The 19,098-nt window shown below is 42.4% G+C and overlaps 1 protein-coding gene across 1 annotated transcript in view; it reads right to left on the bottom strand.

Annotated features, from left to right (window-relative positions):
* Nucleotides 1-12,186, bottom strand: part of LOC105490913 (TNF receptor superfamily member 21) — a 73,807-nt gene extending 61,621 nt beyond the window's left edge. Inside the window, exon 1 of the mRNA XM_011756890.2 lies at nt 11,666-12,186. Within this exon, the coding sequence (XP_011755192.1) occupies nt 11,666-11,761 (96 nt within the window). The 5' untranslated portion in view covers nt 11,762-12,186. The remainder of the gene's footprint in view (nt 1-11,665) is intronic.
* Nucleotides 12,187-19,098: the final 6,912 nt, after the last annotated feature.

Below are 19,098 nucleotides of genomic sequence, written 5' to 3'. Positions count from 1 at the left end.
TCTTTTAAAACACCCCAATTAAAATGCGAGTATTCAATTCCTGAGAAGTGTATCAAAGACTTCAGATTTTTAAAAGCTATAATCCTGAAACAAACCATCCCGGACTAAGAGCAAATAACGAAACAAAAAATACGGACTGCACAGCAAAGAGTTAAAAGAGAAACATGGGTCCACTAGCATTTTCAAAACATTTACAATAAAAACTTGGTATACAGCAAATGAGAAAACACAAGAGAGCAGAAAGGATTTACTGTTAATAAGTACTTTAGATAACTGGAGCAGAATTTAAGTAAGCATGTCCCACAGTGAGTTTCCCTGACCTAGTCCCATGATATATTAATGATTCTACAGTCTTTAAAAAGAGTAAGCATGGGAGGGCAAGGGGAGAGGATCGCTTTAACCCAGGAGCTTGAGACCAGTCTGGCAACACAGGGAGACCCCATCACTACAAAAAATTTAAAAAAAAAAAAAAAAAAAAGCCAGGTATGGTGGTGTCCCAGCTACTCAGGAAGCTGAGTGAGGTAGGAAGATCACTTGAGCCCAGGAGGTTGAGGCTACAGTGAGCTGTGATCACACCACTAAACTCCAGCCTGGGTGACAGAGCAAGACCCTGTCCCAAATTAAAATAAATAAATAAACATTTTAAAAGAGTGAGTAAGCTCCAGTACCTGCCTGTTTCTGCTCACAAGCTAAGATTGGTTTTTACATTTTAAATAGTTTCTTTAAAAATCAAACAAATAATCATATTTTGTGACATATAACAATGATATGACAATCAAATTGTAGTGTCCACAAATAAAGCTATATTGGAACACAGCCACACCCAATCTCTTAGGTATTGCCTAGGGCTGCTCTCAGCATTCAAACACAGAATTAAGTAGTTAGAGCAGAAATCACATGGCCCATAAAGCTGCACATATATAGTATCTGGTCCTTCACAGACAAAGTTTACCAGCCCCTGGCCTAAAACTTTAGAAGGTGCTCCTGATTAGAGCCTTCTCTCAGAAAGGCACAATTAATATTAACCTATTGACGGCTCCAGCAGGCCCTGCAGGAGAGCTGCCAGAAATGGTGACTTAGTTGAACCTAGCACTCCCTAAACATATTTGACCACAAAACCCTTTCCTCATACAATGAGTATTACTGTCTTGCAGAACATACTAATGTAGTTCTTACCACAAATATGACACTAAAGTCCGAAAAGTCAACAAACCCAACGTTTAAAACATCACATAGAAAATTCAAAGTTATCAGAATAGTTCATTGCACCTGCAAAGAGATCAATTTCTGTTAAAATGAACAGCACCAACAAAATGAAAATATTCTCAGACACAAAATATTTTCAGACACAAACAAAGAAAAAGGTTTAAAAATATAAATCTCAGCTGGTGAGAAATCTCAGCGGTGGCTCACACCTGTAATCCCAGCACTTTGGGAGGCTGAGGCAGGAGGATCACTTGAGGTCAGGAGTTTGAGACCAGCCAACATGGTCAACATGCTGAAACACCGCCTCTACCAAAAATACAAAAATTAGTCAGGCAGGGCGGTGCACGCTGTAATCTCAGCTACTCAGGAGGCTGAGGCAGGAAAATCGCTTGAACCCGGGAGGAAGAGGTTGCAGTGAGCCGAGATCGTGCCACCTGCACTCCAGCCTGGGGGACAGAATAAGACTCTGTCTCAAAAATAAAAACATAAATCTCAACTTTTATGTTATTAAATATAATAATATTAAAAGTAGAATGTAAAAAAGACATACACTGCTAATAAAAGCTTATAAAACTAAAAATGTATATAAAGAATTCATGCAAATGTGGCTAACATAACTCCTACTCAACAGTTACGACAGAGGGCTACATGAGTACATAATTACAAAGGTGATCATCCTATGGATAAATGTCTGATATCCCTAGGAGCTATTGAAATTCAAATTTGCACAACCAAGGACCCTCACATATCTATAATTAAAGCAGCATAAATAAATTATAGTTATAAACTCCAATACTGGCAGTCTTGTGGGCTAGAAAGCACATTTATAGGTGGCTGGTGGCATTCTAAATTAATTCAGTTCTTCTGGACTACAGTCTGGCAATGTGCAGCAAAAGCCATAAAACTGTTCATTCATTTCCTTTGACCCAGCAATTCCACTTTGAGGAACGCACTTTGGGGAAAAACCAAAAAGGAAAAAGAGCCATTGGTTTATACAGAGACAACTTCATTAGTGCTGCTTGCAATGGAAGACCAAAGAGACAGCAAGCCAAGCATCCAACAACCGTAGAATGGCTCAACACAGTGCCAACTGGAGGGGATAGAGCTATTAAAAAGTGGCAGCCATAAAGGCTTGAAAAGAGTGAATCACAGGCACCTCAAACTTATTCAATATGCATCCAAACTTAAGGCCTCTCAGTTTCACCCACTGCTCCCCAAGCCTTCCCTTTCAAAGTAATCAGACCACCATAGACTGCTCAATGTGGGAACCTAGGAATCAGCCTTGATCACTGCTTTGTTTCAATATCACCTGCTCCTTCCTATCTCGCCATCAGCAAATCTCTCCAAAATTTCTATCTAGTAATCCCCATCTTCATTGTCACTGCCCCAGCACCATCATCTCTGCCCTGAATTACTGTAAAAGGTGCTAACTGGCCTCCAGCTTCTATGCTCCCCTTCTCTAATTAATTCTCCACAGAGTTGCCAGTGAGTTTTTTTTTTTTAATTGCATTCAAGTCATATTATTACCCTGCTTCCCACTGCACTGAGTGATGTCCTGATCCCTTAAAGGATCTTGTATGATTTTGCCTCTGCCTGCCTTTTCAAGCTCGATCCATTGTCCCCATTCACTGAGCACCAACCACCGTAAATCTTCTTTCTATTCTCTGAACATGTAGGCTCTTTCCTCCCTCTGGGCCACCCCACATACCATCCTTCCTCCTGGCATATTCTTCCTTCTGTTCTTTAAATGGCTGGTTCTTATTAAGCATCACCGCTTTTATGGCATCCAAGAAGAAAGCCCATGAATAGCCTTTCACTATCATATACCCAAAGTCTAGCAATGCCTGACATTTAATAGATGCCCCATAAATTTTATTAAATGGATAAAATATAAATATCTCTCTCTAAGATAACAGAAAATATCTACACTAAGAAAAGTAGAACACAAGCAGGTACATACACATTAGTTTTAACTATACATAAATACTGTAAACAAAGGGAATTGAATTGAAATGACACATAAAGAGAATTCTACACCCAGTAGGTTCTTCTAGTCTGCCAGCTTACATAAGTTTAAATTGTTCTTTCTTAATAAGTCAACTATTCTTCAGTTGTTGTTCAAAGGACTGAGATGTAACTCTAGCTCCAACTAACCTCTAACTTGTCTAGAATGAATGAACAGTTAGTTTAAATCAAAATCCTTCTGAAATTCATTAATCATTTATTGCTTAACTGCTATGTGTCAGGACATTGAGCCAGAAACACAAAGATGAAGAGCATATTGTCTTTGAGAAGCTGAAAAACAGTACTAGCCCTGAGCTTTTCAAATGAGGAAACACACACGAACCTTGTCTATTTTGTTATTTTTCCTTGACCAGGTCAGCAAGGTTTAAACCCAAGAGGAGAGTGGAGTCATGGACTTCTACACATAAAGGAACAGCAAAGATTGAATCATGATATAGTTAGGATGTACGTCCTCTCCAAATCTCATGTTGACATGTGATCCCCAATGTTGGAGGGAGTCTTACGGCAGATGTTTGGGTCATGAGGTGGATCTGTCATGAATGGCTTAGCATTGTCCCATTGGTGATAACTGAGTCCTCTTAATTCCTACCAGACCTGGTTGTTTAAAGAGCCTGTACTTCCTTCCCTCTCTCCTGCTCCCTCTTTCACCATGTGACACACCAGCCGCCCTTCCCTTCTGCCATGACTAAAAGCTTCCTGAGGTCTTACCAGAAGCCAACCAGATGCTAACTCCATGCTTCTTGTACAGCCTGCAGAACCACGAGTGAAATAAACCTCTTTTCTTTATAAATGACCCAGTCTTGTGTATTCCTTTATAGCATCACAAAACGGATTAACAAAAATATCCAGCTAAATTATTCTGGGGACCTGTTGCCATTTGCCTTGGAATCTCTTTCTTCCTTCCCAACACTCCCACCTCTCCTCATCCTGGGTAAGCTGACCTGGCCGTATATAGGATGAAATCAAACAATGGTCTTGTCCCAAAGGTTATTTGGGAGACCAGAATTCCAACCTGTTTTCCAGGACAAATGATTAAATGATTTCCTCCCACCCTTTGCCTTTTCCTAGTTTACACAGTCTCTACAACCTACAAAGCGATGTTTAAAAGCTTACTTAAGCGAGTGCTACCAGTCAGTATGATAAGCCACACACAAACACATGACCTCTGACACCCCTCAAACCATGGAGTTAAACCGGTTTCCAAGAGACCTGAAATGAAAAGTGAAAAAAGGAAATACTAATAACAGATGGTACAAGCCCGTGCACTTATCCTATACAAATAACTAGGCTGGCAGCAAAGAAAACCCTAAAAGGTCCTCAAGTTCTCAGGATAAGTGAGATAAAACTACATTGCTAAGCAGAACCCATGTCACACTGTTACTCACTAAACAAATATTTTTCAAAATGACCCAAGTAGCAGGAAAGTAAAGCATTCATTCCCTATTTATAACATTTCAATTTACAGGAGTGTCTTTCCATCTTAGCCATGGCACCATTGCCCGTCAGAGTCACACCATAGGAAAATGCTGGAAAAAGCTTACCAATGACTGCATACCCTCCCCTTTCAATCGTTGCTCTCACTTTATGACCAGCAGTTTTAGTTAAACTTCCAAGTACCATCACGGAGCAGAATTGCTCATTGAATTTCTGGAAAGAGAATGTTCAACTCTAGGGTAAAGTCATTCTCTTTACAGAAAACAAAATCCTGGTAAATTAAGGTGACCTCTCTCTCCTGCCAACAACTTTCAGAAAAAGCAGTGTACATTGACCTAGATTTAAATCCTGTCTCCAGCAGTTGCCAACTGCAGGACCATAAGATTTTTCAAACTCCATTCACTTATCTATAAAATGGGGCTAATGCTGCTACCTCATAGACTTGTCAGATGTATTGAGATCATTTGTAGAAAGTATTCAACACAATGTCAAAGATAAGTACTCAATAAATAAGTGATAGCAATATCAATGATTAATATTAACACCCACTTGCTTATTCCTCCCCCTCTGGGCTCTCAGAGCTGAAGCCCTATTGAATCCACAGCTGCTCTCATTTGATTCCAGGACTCATGGACTCACTCCTCTCCTCTCTCCTAAATCCATTAAGCTCATGCTCCTTTTCCCAAAACGGATAGATTTGCAAAGGAGCCAAGCAACAGAGCCACACAGCAGTACTGAGAGCAGCAGAACAAATAGAAAAGTATACAAAGATTAGATAATGAGCCTTGCTATGACTTAGCTTACTAAGTGCCCCCCCTTACTTTTCTTGTTTTTATTTTTGTTTAGCACAAAGTCTTAGGTATAATTTTTAAATATGAAGCCACAGGGCAACGTCCTGATCCCCACCCACACCCTGCTCAGCCCCACACCTGCCTGAGATCTCTCTGAGCGCAACTTTCCCACCACCACACACATCTGTCATCTCGAAGCCAGGATAAATCTTCTGGTGGCTTTTAACACCTCTCAAGAACACTGAGATTGCTATTGCCCACTGATCTCACTGAGATCACTATTGCTCACTATTGCTTTGAGTCAGCAGCCTAAATATCAGTGAACCCCACCTCTGGATAGTCCTCAGTCCTGCCTGTACTCACTGATATCTGCCAGGTTCCTCCCAGGTTATAACCTCTGCCCAAGCTCCTCCCCTCTTGGATTCAGGCTAAAAATGAAGGTGGTAAGAAAGCCAGGTGGCAGCGTGCAAGCCAATTTAGGATTCCTATTTTATTTTTTGGTATTTGACAAACACAAACACTGGGGCAAGGCCAGTATTTATTCATGATCTCGCCCCTATCCTAAATAATCAAAGCTCAGCAGCTGTTGCTGCTACAGCCACAAAACCCAGCCTTCTGCTAATGCTAAATGAGGATCCAACTTTGGGGACCAAATTGATTCCTATTATGGCTCCTATTGTCATTCTGTCAAACAGACATATCTTTGTCTAATGGTCCACACTGAGTCAGCTCCAAGTGATCACTGGACACAAGTCCAAAGCTCGGAGATAACCTGGGCTCTTCCTGTCACAGAAGAGAAGCACCTGAGTTTGCCAAGAAGTTGCTGATGACCTGGTATCACCGGAATTTGCCAGGCCTGCTTGGGGAAAGAAAGCCAACAGAATATTATTGCTTACTGGAAAATAAGCATGAGGAAAAGTCACTCAATTCATACCAGCCCCTGAATAGTAATGGTCTGATAATGCACCTGACCATTTTGTGTCACCAAAAACCAAACCAAAAAAAAAAAAAAAATAGATGTTTATTTAAGGCAATTAGAGTTTACATGCTTTATGAAGGACCAGCTGAGCACAAAATTTGTAAACTGTCTATGCAGCCTCCAAAGAGGCTTCACCTCTCATCTTCGTGGATATAGTTGCCTGAAAAGCTAAAGTGTGATGTCTCCACATTCTGGTCTATAATGCAGAAAGAACAAAGACCATCTGCCAGTGCCAGCCCAGAAGCTCACACCTATTTGTTCCGACCCGATGAGAGCATACCTGAAGAAAAGGACTGTCTGCAAACTGCCCCAGAAAATAGAGCATTAACTGTGCTTACCATATCCTGCTTGATAGACTTTGTCAACATTTAGCCACACTAAAACATGTCAAACAGGCATTAGGTGGATATATGCCTTTTCAAGTCTCCCTTTTTTTTCCTTCCCACCTTAAGGTAGTCCTTAAATCCCATTTACAGGGAACTTTTTTTATTGCTGATTTGATTTACTTGTGTAGTTTATTTACACTAGAGGTTTGCTTGTTTTGGACTAGACTTGAAGAAGATTCAAACACATGTCTTCGGAAACAGTTCAGATGAGAGAGCTCAACTCCATTATACACATTTTGAATATGATGATAACCCATGGGGTCGGTCAGGACTCCTGCATTCCAGGACAGGTTTTGCACTCCCCATTCCTCTGATTAGAAGTTGCTTTCTCTACCGAGGCTAATGTATGTCACTCTCAGATTTGAAAGTGTTTTTTTTTTTTTTTTTTTTTCTCTGATTCTCAGACCAACAGCCAAAGTTACTTCAGGTATTTTAAAGATTTTAACATCAATCATATTTTGTGTATTACGGTAAGTATAGTACCTTCATCCACTGATTCCATATGAGCGAGTAAAACCCAACCAACACTGGTGATGGCCATGTTCATTTTATATACCATATATATTGTACCTTCATGGCAAGATCCAAACCCCAGTTCATCCCTGGGTTCCCACTGCCCAGGATAGTGCCTCGCTTAGAAAGGGTGCTCCATGCGGGTTCATTTGTAAACATGAAAAATGAGTCACTTTCCCAATAGAGTATTTTTTTTTCTCTCAACCAAAAAATATAGGGTGTTAAATCAGTATTTTTATGCTCCCTTCCAGCTTTCTCATTCTAGGATTGTAGAGCTAAGATATATAGGAGGGAGAACATCTTTTGGATATAATATCAGCTCTAATTTAAAGTTCTGCTTGAATTTGCCACCAAGTCTTGACGTGATTCAAAACTTCAGCCCCCACCAGACCACTCCACGCCTGGCCAAACAGCCAAAGTGAATTGCCAATGTGCCAGGTAATGTACTTTGATAAATAAAGATCAGGAAGTAGCACTAAGCTACATGTCTAGTTTCAGTAACAGAAAAACACTATTACTTGGCACTTGGTAGGCAAACGCACAGCTGGACAGGCTATAACAGCAAATAGCCCTCTATCTGGAATTCATAATGCTTGCAAAAGAGTGTTTTCTAAAGCTTCACACCTGATACCCTTACCAGTTATGGCTCCCTTCTCTTCTGACTGCCTCACTGCGAACATCCTATCTACGCAGTTAAAGTGAGCTCCCTGAGGGCAAGAGGCGTCTCAGACTATGTATTGTCATGCTGGGCAAGCCATTCTAGAGCATTCCCTCAACATCCTATCTACGCAGTTAAAGTGAGCTCCCTGAGGGCAAGAGGCGTCTCAGACTATGTATTGTCATGCTGGGCAAGCCATTTTAGAGCATTCCTTATCAGTGGAACAAACCTAAAGGTCTTGTCTCTGCCTTACAGAGATATGATATAGCAAGGGTGAGTGTCTCACGCAGGAAAGTACAATTGGTAAAGTCAAGATGGTGGAAGGTAATCTTAGATTCTGAACACAAAGCACATCCATGCACATTAGACTTACTGGGTGTTGAGCAACAAGAATGCTTTGTCCACCTGAGCCCCAGACTTTTGAACCCAGCTCTTGTCTTTCAGTGTATGTTTTACTTCCTATTATCATGCAGACACTCATCAGAAGTAGAAGTGCAAGCAGCAAGAATACTTCCTTCCAAAAGCATTCCTGTAATTCTCATTCACGTTCTGTAATGAACCAAACCGCCATCTTAACTGTTCCCCAACAACAACTTCTCTGTTGTTACATTTTATTACCAAGCAATTTGGACTTGTGAAACACGCAGTGTAGCACAGGGCTAAAAGAGGACATGAGCTGAAGAGCCGGGCAGTCCTGAGTTCTGGCCCCAGCAATATCACGTGCAAGCTGTGTGGCCTGGGACAAACCAATGAAATTTCGGGAGCTTCCATTTTCTCAACTATAAAATAGAGATAATATCACCTGCTTCACAAAGATGCTATGAATAAGTGAGATATCATATACAAAGCACCTGGCATGTAGCAATTGCTCTCTCTATACATATACAATTGCTATATATGTGTGCTTTATATATTATGTCATATTGTGTGCATATATATTTGTATTTTTATAAGCTTATAGTAAGCTATCTTTCATGCGGTTAGCCAGTCATGACAAACAAAAAGTCGCAACACAAAAATGACGACAATAAATATTGTCACACAAAAAGGGAGATATTTGAAAGAAGAGCGTTAGAAGACATAATAAACAGAACACTTTATTTGGATTATTACTTTTTTAATCTAACTGCAATATGTGGGCATGCCACTAACTTGCCCACCTCCCCCAGTAGTGTTCTGAGTACCCTGCCACGTGTACCCAAGCTCCAGTACCTGGTGTCCATCATGTTCACATGGCCAATGATCCCAATGGGATAAATACTCCTTGGAACAGTATCATGAGATCACCATTTTACACATTAACAAAGCCTGTCCTGTGGACTTGGGCATGCAGAGTAAGAATGTGAAAGACAAAAGGCATTTCCTCCCCACCCTGGATGGGGATTATAACATAGTCTCTGCTGATTCCTGGCACACCCTCCAGTCACCCTTCAGGATGAAGGGCTCAACCTCATGCCATTCTATGAATTTAACTGAAGTCTTTTTAGCATAGCTAGCAGAAGAATAAGGAATCCTGTATTGGTTATCATCTTGAGACTGCTCCTAATCCCTGTTAGAAATTTTATTTTTTTCAAAGCAGCCAAACTTAAATTGTCAGGTCTTCAGTTGCAAATCTAGTGCACAATTTTTAGGATAGGTTGAGTTTGATGACTTATTTTTTATTTTGGTTTTTGAGACAGGGTCTCACTTTGTCACTCAGGCTGGAGTGCCATGGCATGATCGCAGCTCACTGCAGCCTCAACATCCTGGGTTCAAGCCATCCTCCCACCTCAGCCTCCTGAGAAGCTGGGCATACAGGGGTACACCACTACCACACCCACCTGACTTCTTGTAGAGATGGGGTCTCACTATGTTGCCCAGGCAAATCTCGAACTCCTGAACTCAAGCAATCCTCCCACCTTGGCCTCCCAAAATGCTGGGGTTACAGGCATGAGCCAGGGCGCCTAGCCTGATGATTCAAAAAAAGGAGCTGGACCCTTTCTCAGTTAAAGCAACCTACCGTTTGATTACATCAAGATCTTTGTTTAATTACCTACCTCATGCTAAAAGGTAAAATAAATGGAGTATTGCACAATGACTTAAGATTTAATCTGGGAATGGACTCTATGAGGCATATAATAATCAGATGTGTTGGAAGCACCTGAAACATAGTAGTGGATAGTAGCGGATGTACAGCCGTGAAAAAGGAACCGATGATAATTCTCACTCCACTGAACTAGGATCAGTGTTCCCATGGACCTAGATGTGTTTCTCTCCACACCAAGACTGTCAATTCAGGTTCATTGTCCCAAGAGACTCCCCCACTACTGCTTACCATCCACCACCCTTGTTTCAAAGATATAAACCTTGGCCATGCCATTAATAAATGGGCAGAAAAGAGTTTCTGAAGGGAGACTGTGACTTGCTTCATTATAAATGCTAACAGTAACAAACTTTTCTTTAGTCTCTCTCTTCCTCTTAAAACACACACACAAGGAACCAGAGTGTCTGTAGGATGAATTCCCAGGCCATAGCAACTGCAATGCCCTGAGATCTAAGCAGTTCTTGGCTGGCCAGGCGTTAAGCCCTTTTGGGGAAGGAGACAGCAAGCCTGCTTTTCCCTTACACAGCGCTGCCATGAAAACAAGCTCTTGTTTTTTGTTTTTGTTTGGTTTTTAGCTAAGAATCTCCATCCTTCCTGCAGGGATAAAAGATAGGCAAGGGAAGCTCAAGGGTTTGATCTCAAATTTTCTTCCATCTAACTTGCCCCTTCACCCCAGTAGTTGGAAATAAAGGGAGGGAATTTGGGGGAAGTTGAGGGTAAGTTTTTGGTCAAGATGATTGACCCGAGATGTGGATGCAGCTTGGGCGATGAGGAAGGCTGCACCACCCTGCAGGGTCACCTGCCTAGCCACAGGTAAACGAGGGATCGGAAAGACCGCAGAAAATTCATCTTCCTTTACACACATCTCCTTCCCCCTCCCCCCATTCGAGTGCCAGCGCGCTGGCTGGCTGGAAGCCGGCGCTTTGGAGGCGCCGGAGAGTGGGTCTAAGGGTGATATTTCGGCAGGCAGAACCTGAGACCCCACCCAAGCCAAGAGGGAAGAGAGAGGGTAAAGGGATGGAGGCGGGGGCTGCTTGCGCTCTGCTCGGGAATGCACTGCGAGGCAGCACCCGGAGGTCTCCGGTGTCCGGCGCGCACCGGTACCACTCTCTTCCACTGCCGTAGCATCCCGACATGACATTGCAGCTGTAACAAAGCGCCGGGCTCGGCCGGCCCTCGGAGCCCCACACCGCGGCCCCGGCCCCACACCACGCAGAGGGGCAGTGGCCAATGGGTGGAGGGCTGTGGCTGCGGGCGTGGGGAGCTCGAGGTAGGCCGAGTAGGGGGAAAAGCCCTCAAATGCGCAGAAGCCGGGCGGCCACCTCTAGCGCCTCCTCCAGCAAAGCCAGACTGCAAGGAAAACAATTCGTCTTCATTCCCCAGCCCCGGCTGAGCCCTGTGATTCCCCTAAATAACCTAGTCGAGGCCCTCCGGTGTGTTGCCTTCCCTTGCAAACCCCTCAGTGCCCGTAACCCAGTCGGCCGGGCCCCGCGCCTCCCGAAGCCCCGGCTCGGAGATCCGCCCGGCTCCCGGAGAGCGGTTCCTTCTGCTCCGGCGCCGCCGCCACCCCCGGTCCCCGCAAGCGCTCACCAGCAGAAGGGAGCCCGCGATCATCGTGGCTCTGGCTCGGCGGGCGATGCGGCTGCAGGAGGCGAGGGCGGTGCTGCTGCTCGCAGAGGTCCCCATGGCTGAGCCGGGGACTCGCAGGGGCGCCCGGGGCGCGCGGCCCCACGGCAGCTGGAATCGGCGGCTGCTTCTGCCCAGCGCCGCATCCACCGCCGCCTCCCGGGCCGGGAGCCCATCTACCTCCAACACCCCATGTGCACTGCTGCAGCCGGGCAGAGGAGGGAGGCGGCAAGGGAGGCTCTAGGGGCGCTCAGCACCTGCCCAGCGGCGCGGCCGCCCAGGCGGGGAGAAGCCGCCGCGACTGCAGCCCGCGCCTCCGGGTGCTCTCCTCCGACAGCGGCTGCGGAGAACCAGGGAGGAGGGCTGGGCGCGAGAGATCAAAGAAACAACTTCCCATAGCGAAGCTTCCAGCCACTGCCAACCACCCTCCTCCGCTGCCCAGACTGGCCGGCGAGGACTGAGTCGGTGGCCACCGGGCGCAGGGACACACGTGGTGGCGCCGAAGGGGCGGGGGAGCGGCCCTTTGTGATGTCACCCGGGAGGAGGCCGGGCTCTTTGTGCTGTTGGAAAGAGGAAGGCGTTCCAGGTACAGCGGGGAGGGAGAGGGTGCCCCTTGGCGTTCGCTGAGGGAATTGCACTCTCCTGTTGGCCCAGGGAAAGCGCTGAGAAAGCATTACACCCCTAGTCTAACTTTACTTCTTTTTTCCAAGATAATTCCAACTAAATTATTTCAGCTGCAGACGCCTTTCCATTGTTTCGGACACGATGACTAAATCAGACAGCGGTGGTGAATAGACCACAGAGCACTTAGATCAACTGCGTGACAAAAAAGGAGACCTGTGAGTTGCTTCCCCAACTTTGCTGCGCTGTGGAATCACCTGGAGAGTTTAAAACGTATATATTTATTCCTGGGCCCCACCTCTAGAGACTCTGATTTAATTGGAACAGGACCTGGCCTGGGCATTGAGGTTTGTTGCTGTTGTTGGTTTGTTTTTTAAGTTTTCAAGGTGATTTTAATATGGGGCAAAGTTTGAGAACCTCTGGGCTTATGAATGCAATTAAGGAAATCCAAACTAACAGGATTTAAAACCCAGAGTCAGTGATTTTGGGTCCATAGATGGTCTTGGAGAGACTCCTTGAAATGTGTCAAAGATGCATTTTCCTAATTTAAAAATCAAGAATTTAGAATCGGATTATCACTGAGATTTTTTTAAATCAAACTTTCCCCAAAAAATAATGCTAAAAAATTTTGAGTTGATTTCCAAAGGCCTTGTCAGGATGTGGATGGTAGAAGAGGTAGCACTCTGCTTCAGAAGGAGAAATGAAATATTCTCGTGGATGCTGGCATCTCACACACTTCTGAATGTGAGAGAGCACCTATTATCCCTTTCTTTGTTTCACCTGCAGGAAGGCCGAGTCTCCTGACTGTGGCCACCATTTCTAGTATCATGTTACCATCATCTAGGTACTGACAGCACACGGCACACTGTATTGATATTACCTCTTCAGCCATCCAGTCAACACCCCTAAGTTGGGAGCCCTATGGTGCTGGGCTTATCTTAGCCTTCTTTGGTCCCATTTCAAAAGAATCACACTCTTTAAACTATCAGCTTCAAGATCCAACACCCAATGCTTCTGAAGGTAACTTGCTAAGTCATAAGTACCAATGATTTACTTTATTAGTTAACATGTTGTCCTTTGGTTCTTTGTTCTATGCACACTTTGGAAGAAACTAAAATTAATATGAGGGTTAATTCCAATCTATTATTTCAAACATGTGTCAGTATTGTCTATAAATGTTCGAGTGGGTAAAAAGCTACAATATATAACCTCTAGTGAAATTCAAAGAAGTTTTAGAAAATATTGCCACTAAATATGGAGTTTTGGGGAGAGGATGATGGTTGCACTTGCCACTCTCTAGCTATTTTCAGAAGTTGAAAGAGTGAGGGATAGGTGCTGTGTTTTCATGCATAACAGTATCAATTTTTTCTTCAAAAATTCAAATGACTGGCCAATACTATTATAAGGCTGTTTTTTTTTTTAAGAAGTTACATAGGTATTAAAGAGGAGGAGGCGCTTCAAATACGTTTTTATTTAGTCCATTTTACTCCTTGCATCCAAACTCACATTTTTCATGGTAATATCTGATGGATTTGCTCTAAAAAGTTAGGCAAGTTTAGAGTTTAGTGTCTGGGTTACTATGCAGGTAAAAGAAGTTCTCAACTATTTATCTTCCTAAAACTAAAAAAAAAAAAAAAAAAAAAAAAAAAAAAAAATGGTTTACTTGTGCTTGGACCACTTTGAAACTTCATGAATTCCTGGTGTTCCATTGATCACATCAAGTTGAAATTTAATATACATTTTGAGAGATGAAACAACTTACTCAATTCTGTTTACTACTAACATTTAAATACATGTCCCTCTATAGAGTGACAGATTATAGATAATTTGAATCTAGATGCAGTGTGAAATTTTATTATTTTGAATTGAAATGTATAAATGCCTTCCATTTTGAAGTAACAATGCTGCAACCATTGAATAACTCACTACCACATTTTCAATATGGTAACTCAACATGTCTGTTTTCTGGGAAAAGATAAAAATTCAGTGATACATAAGGAAGTTCCTTCCCAAGTTCCAAGGAAGGAGGAGATATGTGTTGATAAATCATAATTATAGCTAAATTTTAAAGTAAGGCCTAAGTGAGTTAATCCAATGTCATCTTTGCCATAAAAATTACTCTGTCTCCACCCTCCATCCTAACTGTGGACTTTCTGTCTTTCTGCCAATGTTGTACAATTTTCCTAGTTTTCCAGCCTCAAAAATCATTGCTAATTCTTTCCTCTTCCTTAGTGCATTCCAATTAATGCTCTTCTAACCTTTCATTTTTTTGTATTTTATCTGTCTTTGTTGTTAAAAACCTGATATATACATCTGGATACTGAAGAAATCACCAGATGTACCATCTTATCTTTTTTTTTTTTTTTAACTTATCCTGCACACTTTCAGAAGTTCTAGTAAAATTTCATTTTTAAAAAATCTAAGTACTCATTCTTTATAATGAAAATAACAATTGTCCACATTTTGAGAAGTGACTGCTGCATGACAAACATCCTGAGCCGATCTATGAAGGAATGACAGAAAGTTGATGGGAAAAGGTGTGAGTATAGAAAAGGTGCATGAATTAGCTGAATTTAAGCTCAAAGGGAAGAACTTGAAATATGTCTAAGCAAGGCTGGATATGGTGGCTCACACCTGTAATCCCAGCACTTTGGAAGGTCAGGAGTTCGAGACCAGCCTGGCCAACATGGTGAAACCCCATCTCTACTAAAAATACAAAAATTAGCCAGGCATCCTCGCAAGCAGCTATAATCCCAGTTGCTCAGGAGGTTGAGACAGGAGAATCGCTTGAACCCAGGAGGCAGAAGTTGCAGTGAGCCGAGATTGTGCCATTGCACTCCAGCCTGGTGACAAAAGTGAAACTCTGTCAAAGAAAGAGAGAGAGAGAGAGAGAGAGAGAGAAAAGAAAAAAGAAAAGAAAAGAGAAAAGAAAAAGATATGTATCTAGGCAGTGGCAAGATTGTTTCATTGCAATGCATACTAAGTATCTATGTATCTGCTGTGTGCCCGGCACTATTGGCTACTGCAGATACAATATCTCCCCTTGAAGAGTCTCATCTTCAACGTCTCCAGAGGAGAGAAAATAAAAGGATGATTCAAATACTGCAGCTATAATACAGATACGGGTGGCAGAGATTGCCCTTATCCCACTTGATAAGTGTATACCTATTTTCAGCTGATCCCATGACTCCCCAGAAAAAAAGACTACATTTCCCAGCTTCCAATTGTGCTATGCATGGCCATGTGACTGAAGTTCTGGTCAAGCTGAATTGTCATATGTGCCTTCTGGGAAGCCTTCTCATTGGCTAAGACTTAATTATCCATTATCCCTCTCATTCCATGTGTCACCGAGACCTGATAATTTTATCTCAATCGATTCTAATTTAATTATATCTCTACCACTTGTGTCCCCTGCCCCTTCACAATACCCTTCTGCCCTAGGTCTTTTTCCTAGATGAGTACACAAACCTCATGATTGTTTTCCCTGCCTCTAGTGTTGTCTGGACCTCTTAGTCCTGCAAAAATCTCTTCTTCATATGCTAAGGAAAATGAGCTTTTCAGAATCCAAAACTGATCATATTCTTCTCTCACCAAAAATCCAGCAGAGTCCTCATTATTCTCAATTTGAAGTTCAAAGTCCTAATAAAACTACCCATATTCTGATCACTGCTTATGATTCAACCCTCCACATTGCTACAATATGGCACATAGAGCCTTTACTTACTATATCCAGTTTAGTTTTCCATCCCCACTGCCTGCCAATCTCTGGGGATCCCTACCCCAAATTCTACACACTAATCCGATATGATTATTCTGTTCCTTAACTACGTTTTTCCTGTTGTGCTTCCAAGCCTTTGTTGGAGTTTTTTTCTTTTCATTTCCCTTCGCATGAATCAACCCTTTAAGATCAAACTCAAATGGCACCTCACCTGAGAAGCTGTTCCTAATGCTCTCTCTTCACCTATTCTACCTCCATTTGGAACTAGCTGTTCCTCTCGTGAGTTCCATGTGTGTCTGTTATAGTATATGTGATATTATACTATAGTTACTTTATTTCTGTGTGTCCCCAGCCAGACTTTGAGCTCTTTGGGGTCAAAGTTCATGTCTTAGTTATCTTCATATCTCCATACTCGAGATTTGAGATAGTTACCTAGCTCAATAAATATTTGCTGAATGAAACAAACTTGGAAAGTTTGACAAGCAGCATAAGAGTTAACACACATGATGTGCCTTTTCTTTTTCCAAGTCTTAATTCAAACATCCTGAGTTGTGCTATCCAAACAATAACAGATTTAATATTGTGTATTACTAAAGTGCTATGTACCAGACTTGGGTTAAACATTTGTCAGCAGTCTGGTTCTTTAGAAGAATTCATTTAAGAACCTGCTGTTCTTTGGCCTAAGAAGGAACATCAGTCAGTGAGCAACAGATTGCAAGATTAAGTGCATGAGCATGCGTTTGATCAAGTCTCCATGGTGACATGCTACAAAGATGGCACTCTTGGATAAGATAAAATGGGGACAGAATTGCAAAGCAGGCACAGTTCCAGAAGCTTCCTTCTCTCTTGGATGATAAGAAAGGAATAATTTGAAAACTAAGCTGGCCAGTCCCTTGAGGATAAGATACTTCTATCCCACTCCCAAGAACAGTGGGGCCATTTATTTCCCTTCTCTTAGGAAAGAAGCTGCAAAATACAAAGCACTGTGGAAAAGGGAGCTCATCTGGAATTGCCCATTCCCCATCTGCTTTGGAGTCTGTATGTGTAATGTTTTCATTTTGCCATAAGCTTTTCTCGCAATCCTAAATCATTTGTCCCTTACTGCAAGAGTTGGTATGAAAATAGACCTTGTTCTTCACCCTTCCCTGCTCTAGCTAAAAGAAATTTTAACAGTTTACTCAAAAGGCAGTGGGCTTGGGGAGCCACCAGGTATTGGATCAAATCTCCATTATACTACTTATTAACTGTGTAAATTTCAGCAAGTATCTTAATCTTTTTGCATCTCTTCACTCGTAAGGCAGTCAAAAACTATCTCATAGTGGAGATACGAGGAATAAATGAGACAAAATCTATAAAATTTCCAGCACAGGACTTGTCCCTTAGTATTTACTCAATAAATTAACCTTCCTTTCTGAAATCCCTTTTTGAAAGTATAGTCTTTTATAAACTACTCAGATTAAAGAAGAAACATTGGGTTGGAAACTTAGAAATTTCTTCAGACACATTAGAATTTAGGGTTATGATAAATAGAAAAATTGCTTACTTCGATATTGATGCAATGTGATGTCATAAAAGGTGTAATAGCCAGGAGATCTCACTTCTGGTCTTGGCTCTGGCATTAACCAGTAGTGTGATTTTGGACAAGTCACTGTACTTCACTGTATCTGCTTGGATTTTTAAGCTTCCTCATGTGAAAAATGATAAAAGTGGACTAAATGATCTTTTATGATCCTTTTCTGTCACTGAAGTGCTAGGATACTAATTGGATCATGTGGTATATTTCTCTTGATTATGAGAATTGTGGGCTGTTTGAAGTATGAAAAGAGTAGATTGAAGAAGGAATTATTTGGGGAGTGGGAGGTCCAAGCAGATGCTTTGAAGTGTAGAGGGATCATGGAACATAATTAGCTTCTGTTCAGGAGCTGTTTGTCCAGTTTAGGAGTTATCAAGTCATTGTCATCTCCAAACTTTTTGTTATCTCTCTCTGATCTCCTTTCATCTGCGCAATCACCAAGTAGTTACTGAGGGCTCGCTTTGGCCGAGTGCTGTGCTAAGAGGCAGAGTTGCAAGCAGAATATCAGGCAAGGTCTCTGCCTTCCAGAAGCTTTCAACAAAACCAGATTGATGAGATTAACATACATGAAAGCATGTGGTACAGACTCATAATTTAGTACCGAGATATGTGACCCAAGTTATACGCATAGAGAAGGATTAAAAAAAAAAAAAAAGATTATTGAGGGTTGGAGTACTTAGGCAAGGCAGAATAGTTATTCTTGAATATGGGGAAATTTTGTATTGGAAGAAATCAGTTGGGTTTCTGAGCCAATGAAGCAAAATAAGCAAAGGTGCAGAAACAAGGAAGACACGACATTGCCATTTGACACTCTAAGCTGTTTCCTATCTAACCAAACACTGCGCCCTTTTCTCTGTGCTTCAGCCCTGCTGAGCCTGACATGTATTCTCATCATGGTTTCTGATCTATCTACCTCTCTGCTTTCCCTGTTAGTTATCCCTTCTCCTATTGTCAAGTCACTTGCCCCAGAGCCATGCTACAAGTCCTCTCCCTGTGGCCTACCATTCCTATCTTACAAGGTTCATCCCGGTTGGCATAGCCCTGCCTTTATTTTCTCAGATCTTACCCTGTGAACATTCAGGCTTGTTAAAGAAATCTTGTCTACACTAACAGAACTCCATGCTATTTAACTGAACTTGGTCCTCACTGCTCTGTGAAAATCAAGTGTTTTTTTTTTTTCTTTTTAGACAGAGTCTTGCTGTGTCACCCAGGCTGGAGTGCAATGGCACAATCTCAGCTCACTGCAATCTCTGCCTCCTGGGTTCAAGCAATTCTCCTGCTTCAGCCTCCAGAGTAACTGGGATTATAGGTGCACACCACCACACCTGGCTAATTTTTGTATTTTTAGTAGAGACAGGGTGTTGGGAGCAAGCCCCCCAAAATCCGGTCATAAACTGGCTCCAAAACTGGCCATAAACAAAACCTCTGCAGCACTCTGGTATGTTCATAATGGCCTTCCAGCCCAAGCTGGAAGGTTGTGGGTTT

The sequence above is a fragment of the Macaca nemestrina genome, chromosome 5, assembly GCF_043159975.1.
Source record: "Macaca nemestrina isolate mMacNem1 chromosome 5, mMacNem.hap1, whole genome shotgun sequence".
Classification (NCBI taxonomy): domain Eukaryota; kingdom Metazoa; phylum Chordata; class Mammalia; order Primates; family Cercopithecidae; genus Macaca; species Macaca nemestrina.
Note: the sequence above shows the minus strand (reverse complement) of the source record. Positions and strands in the feature narration are given on the sequence as shown.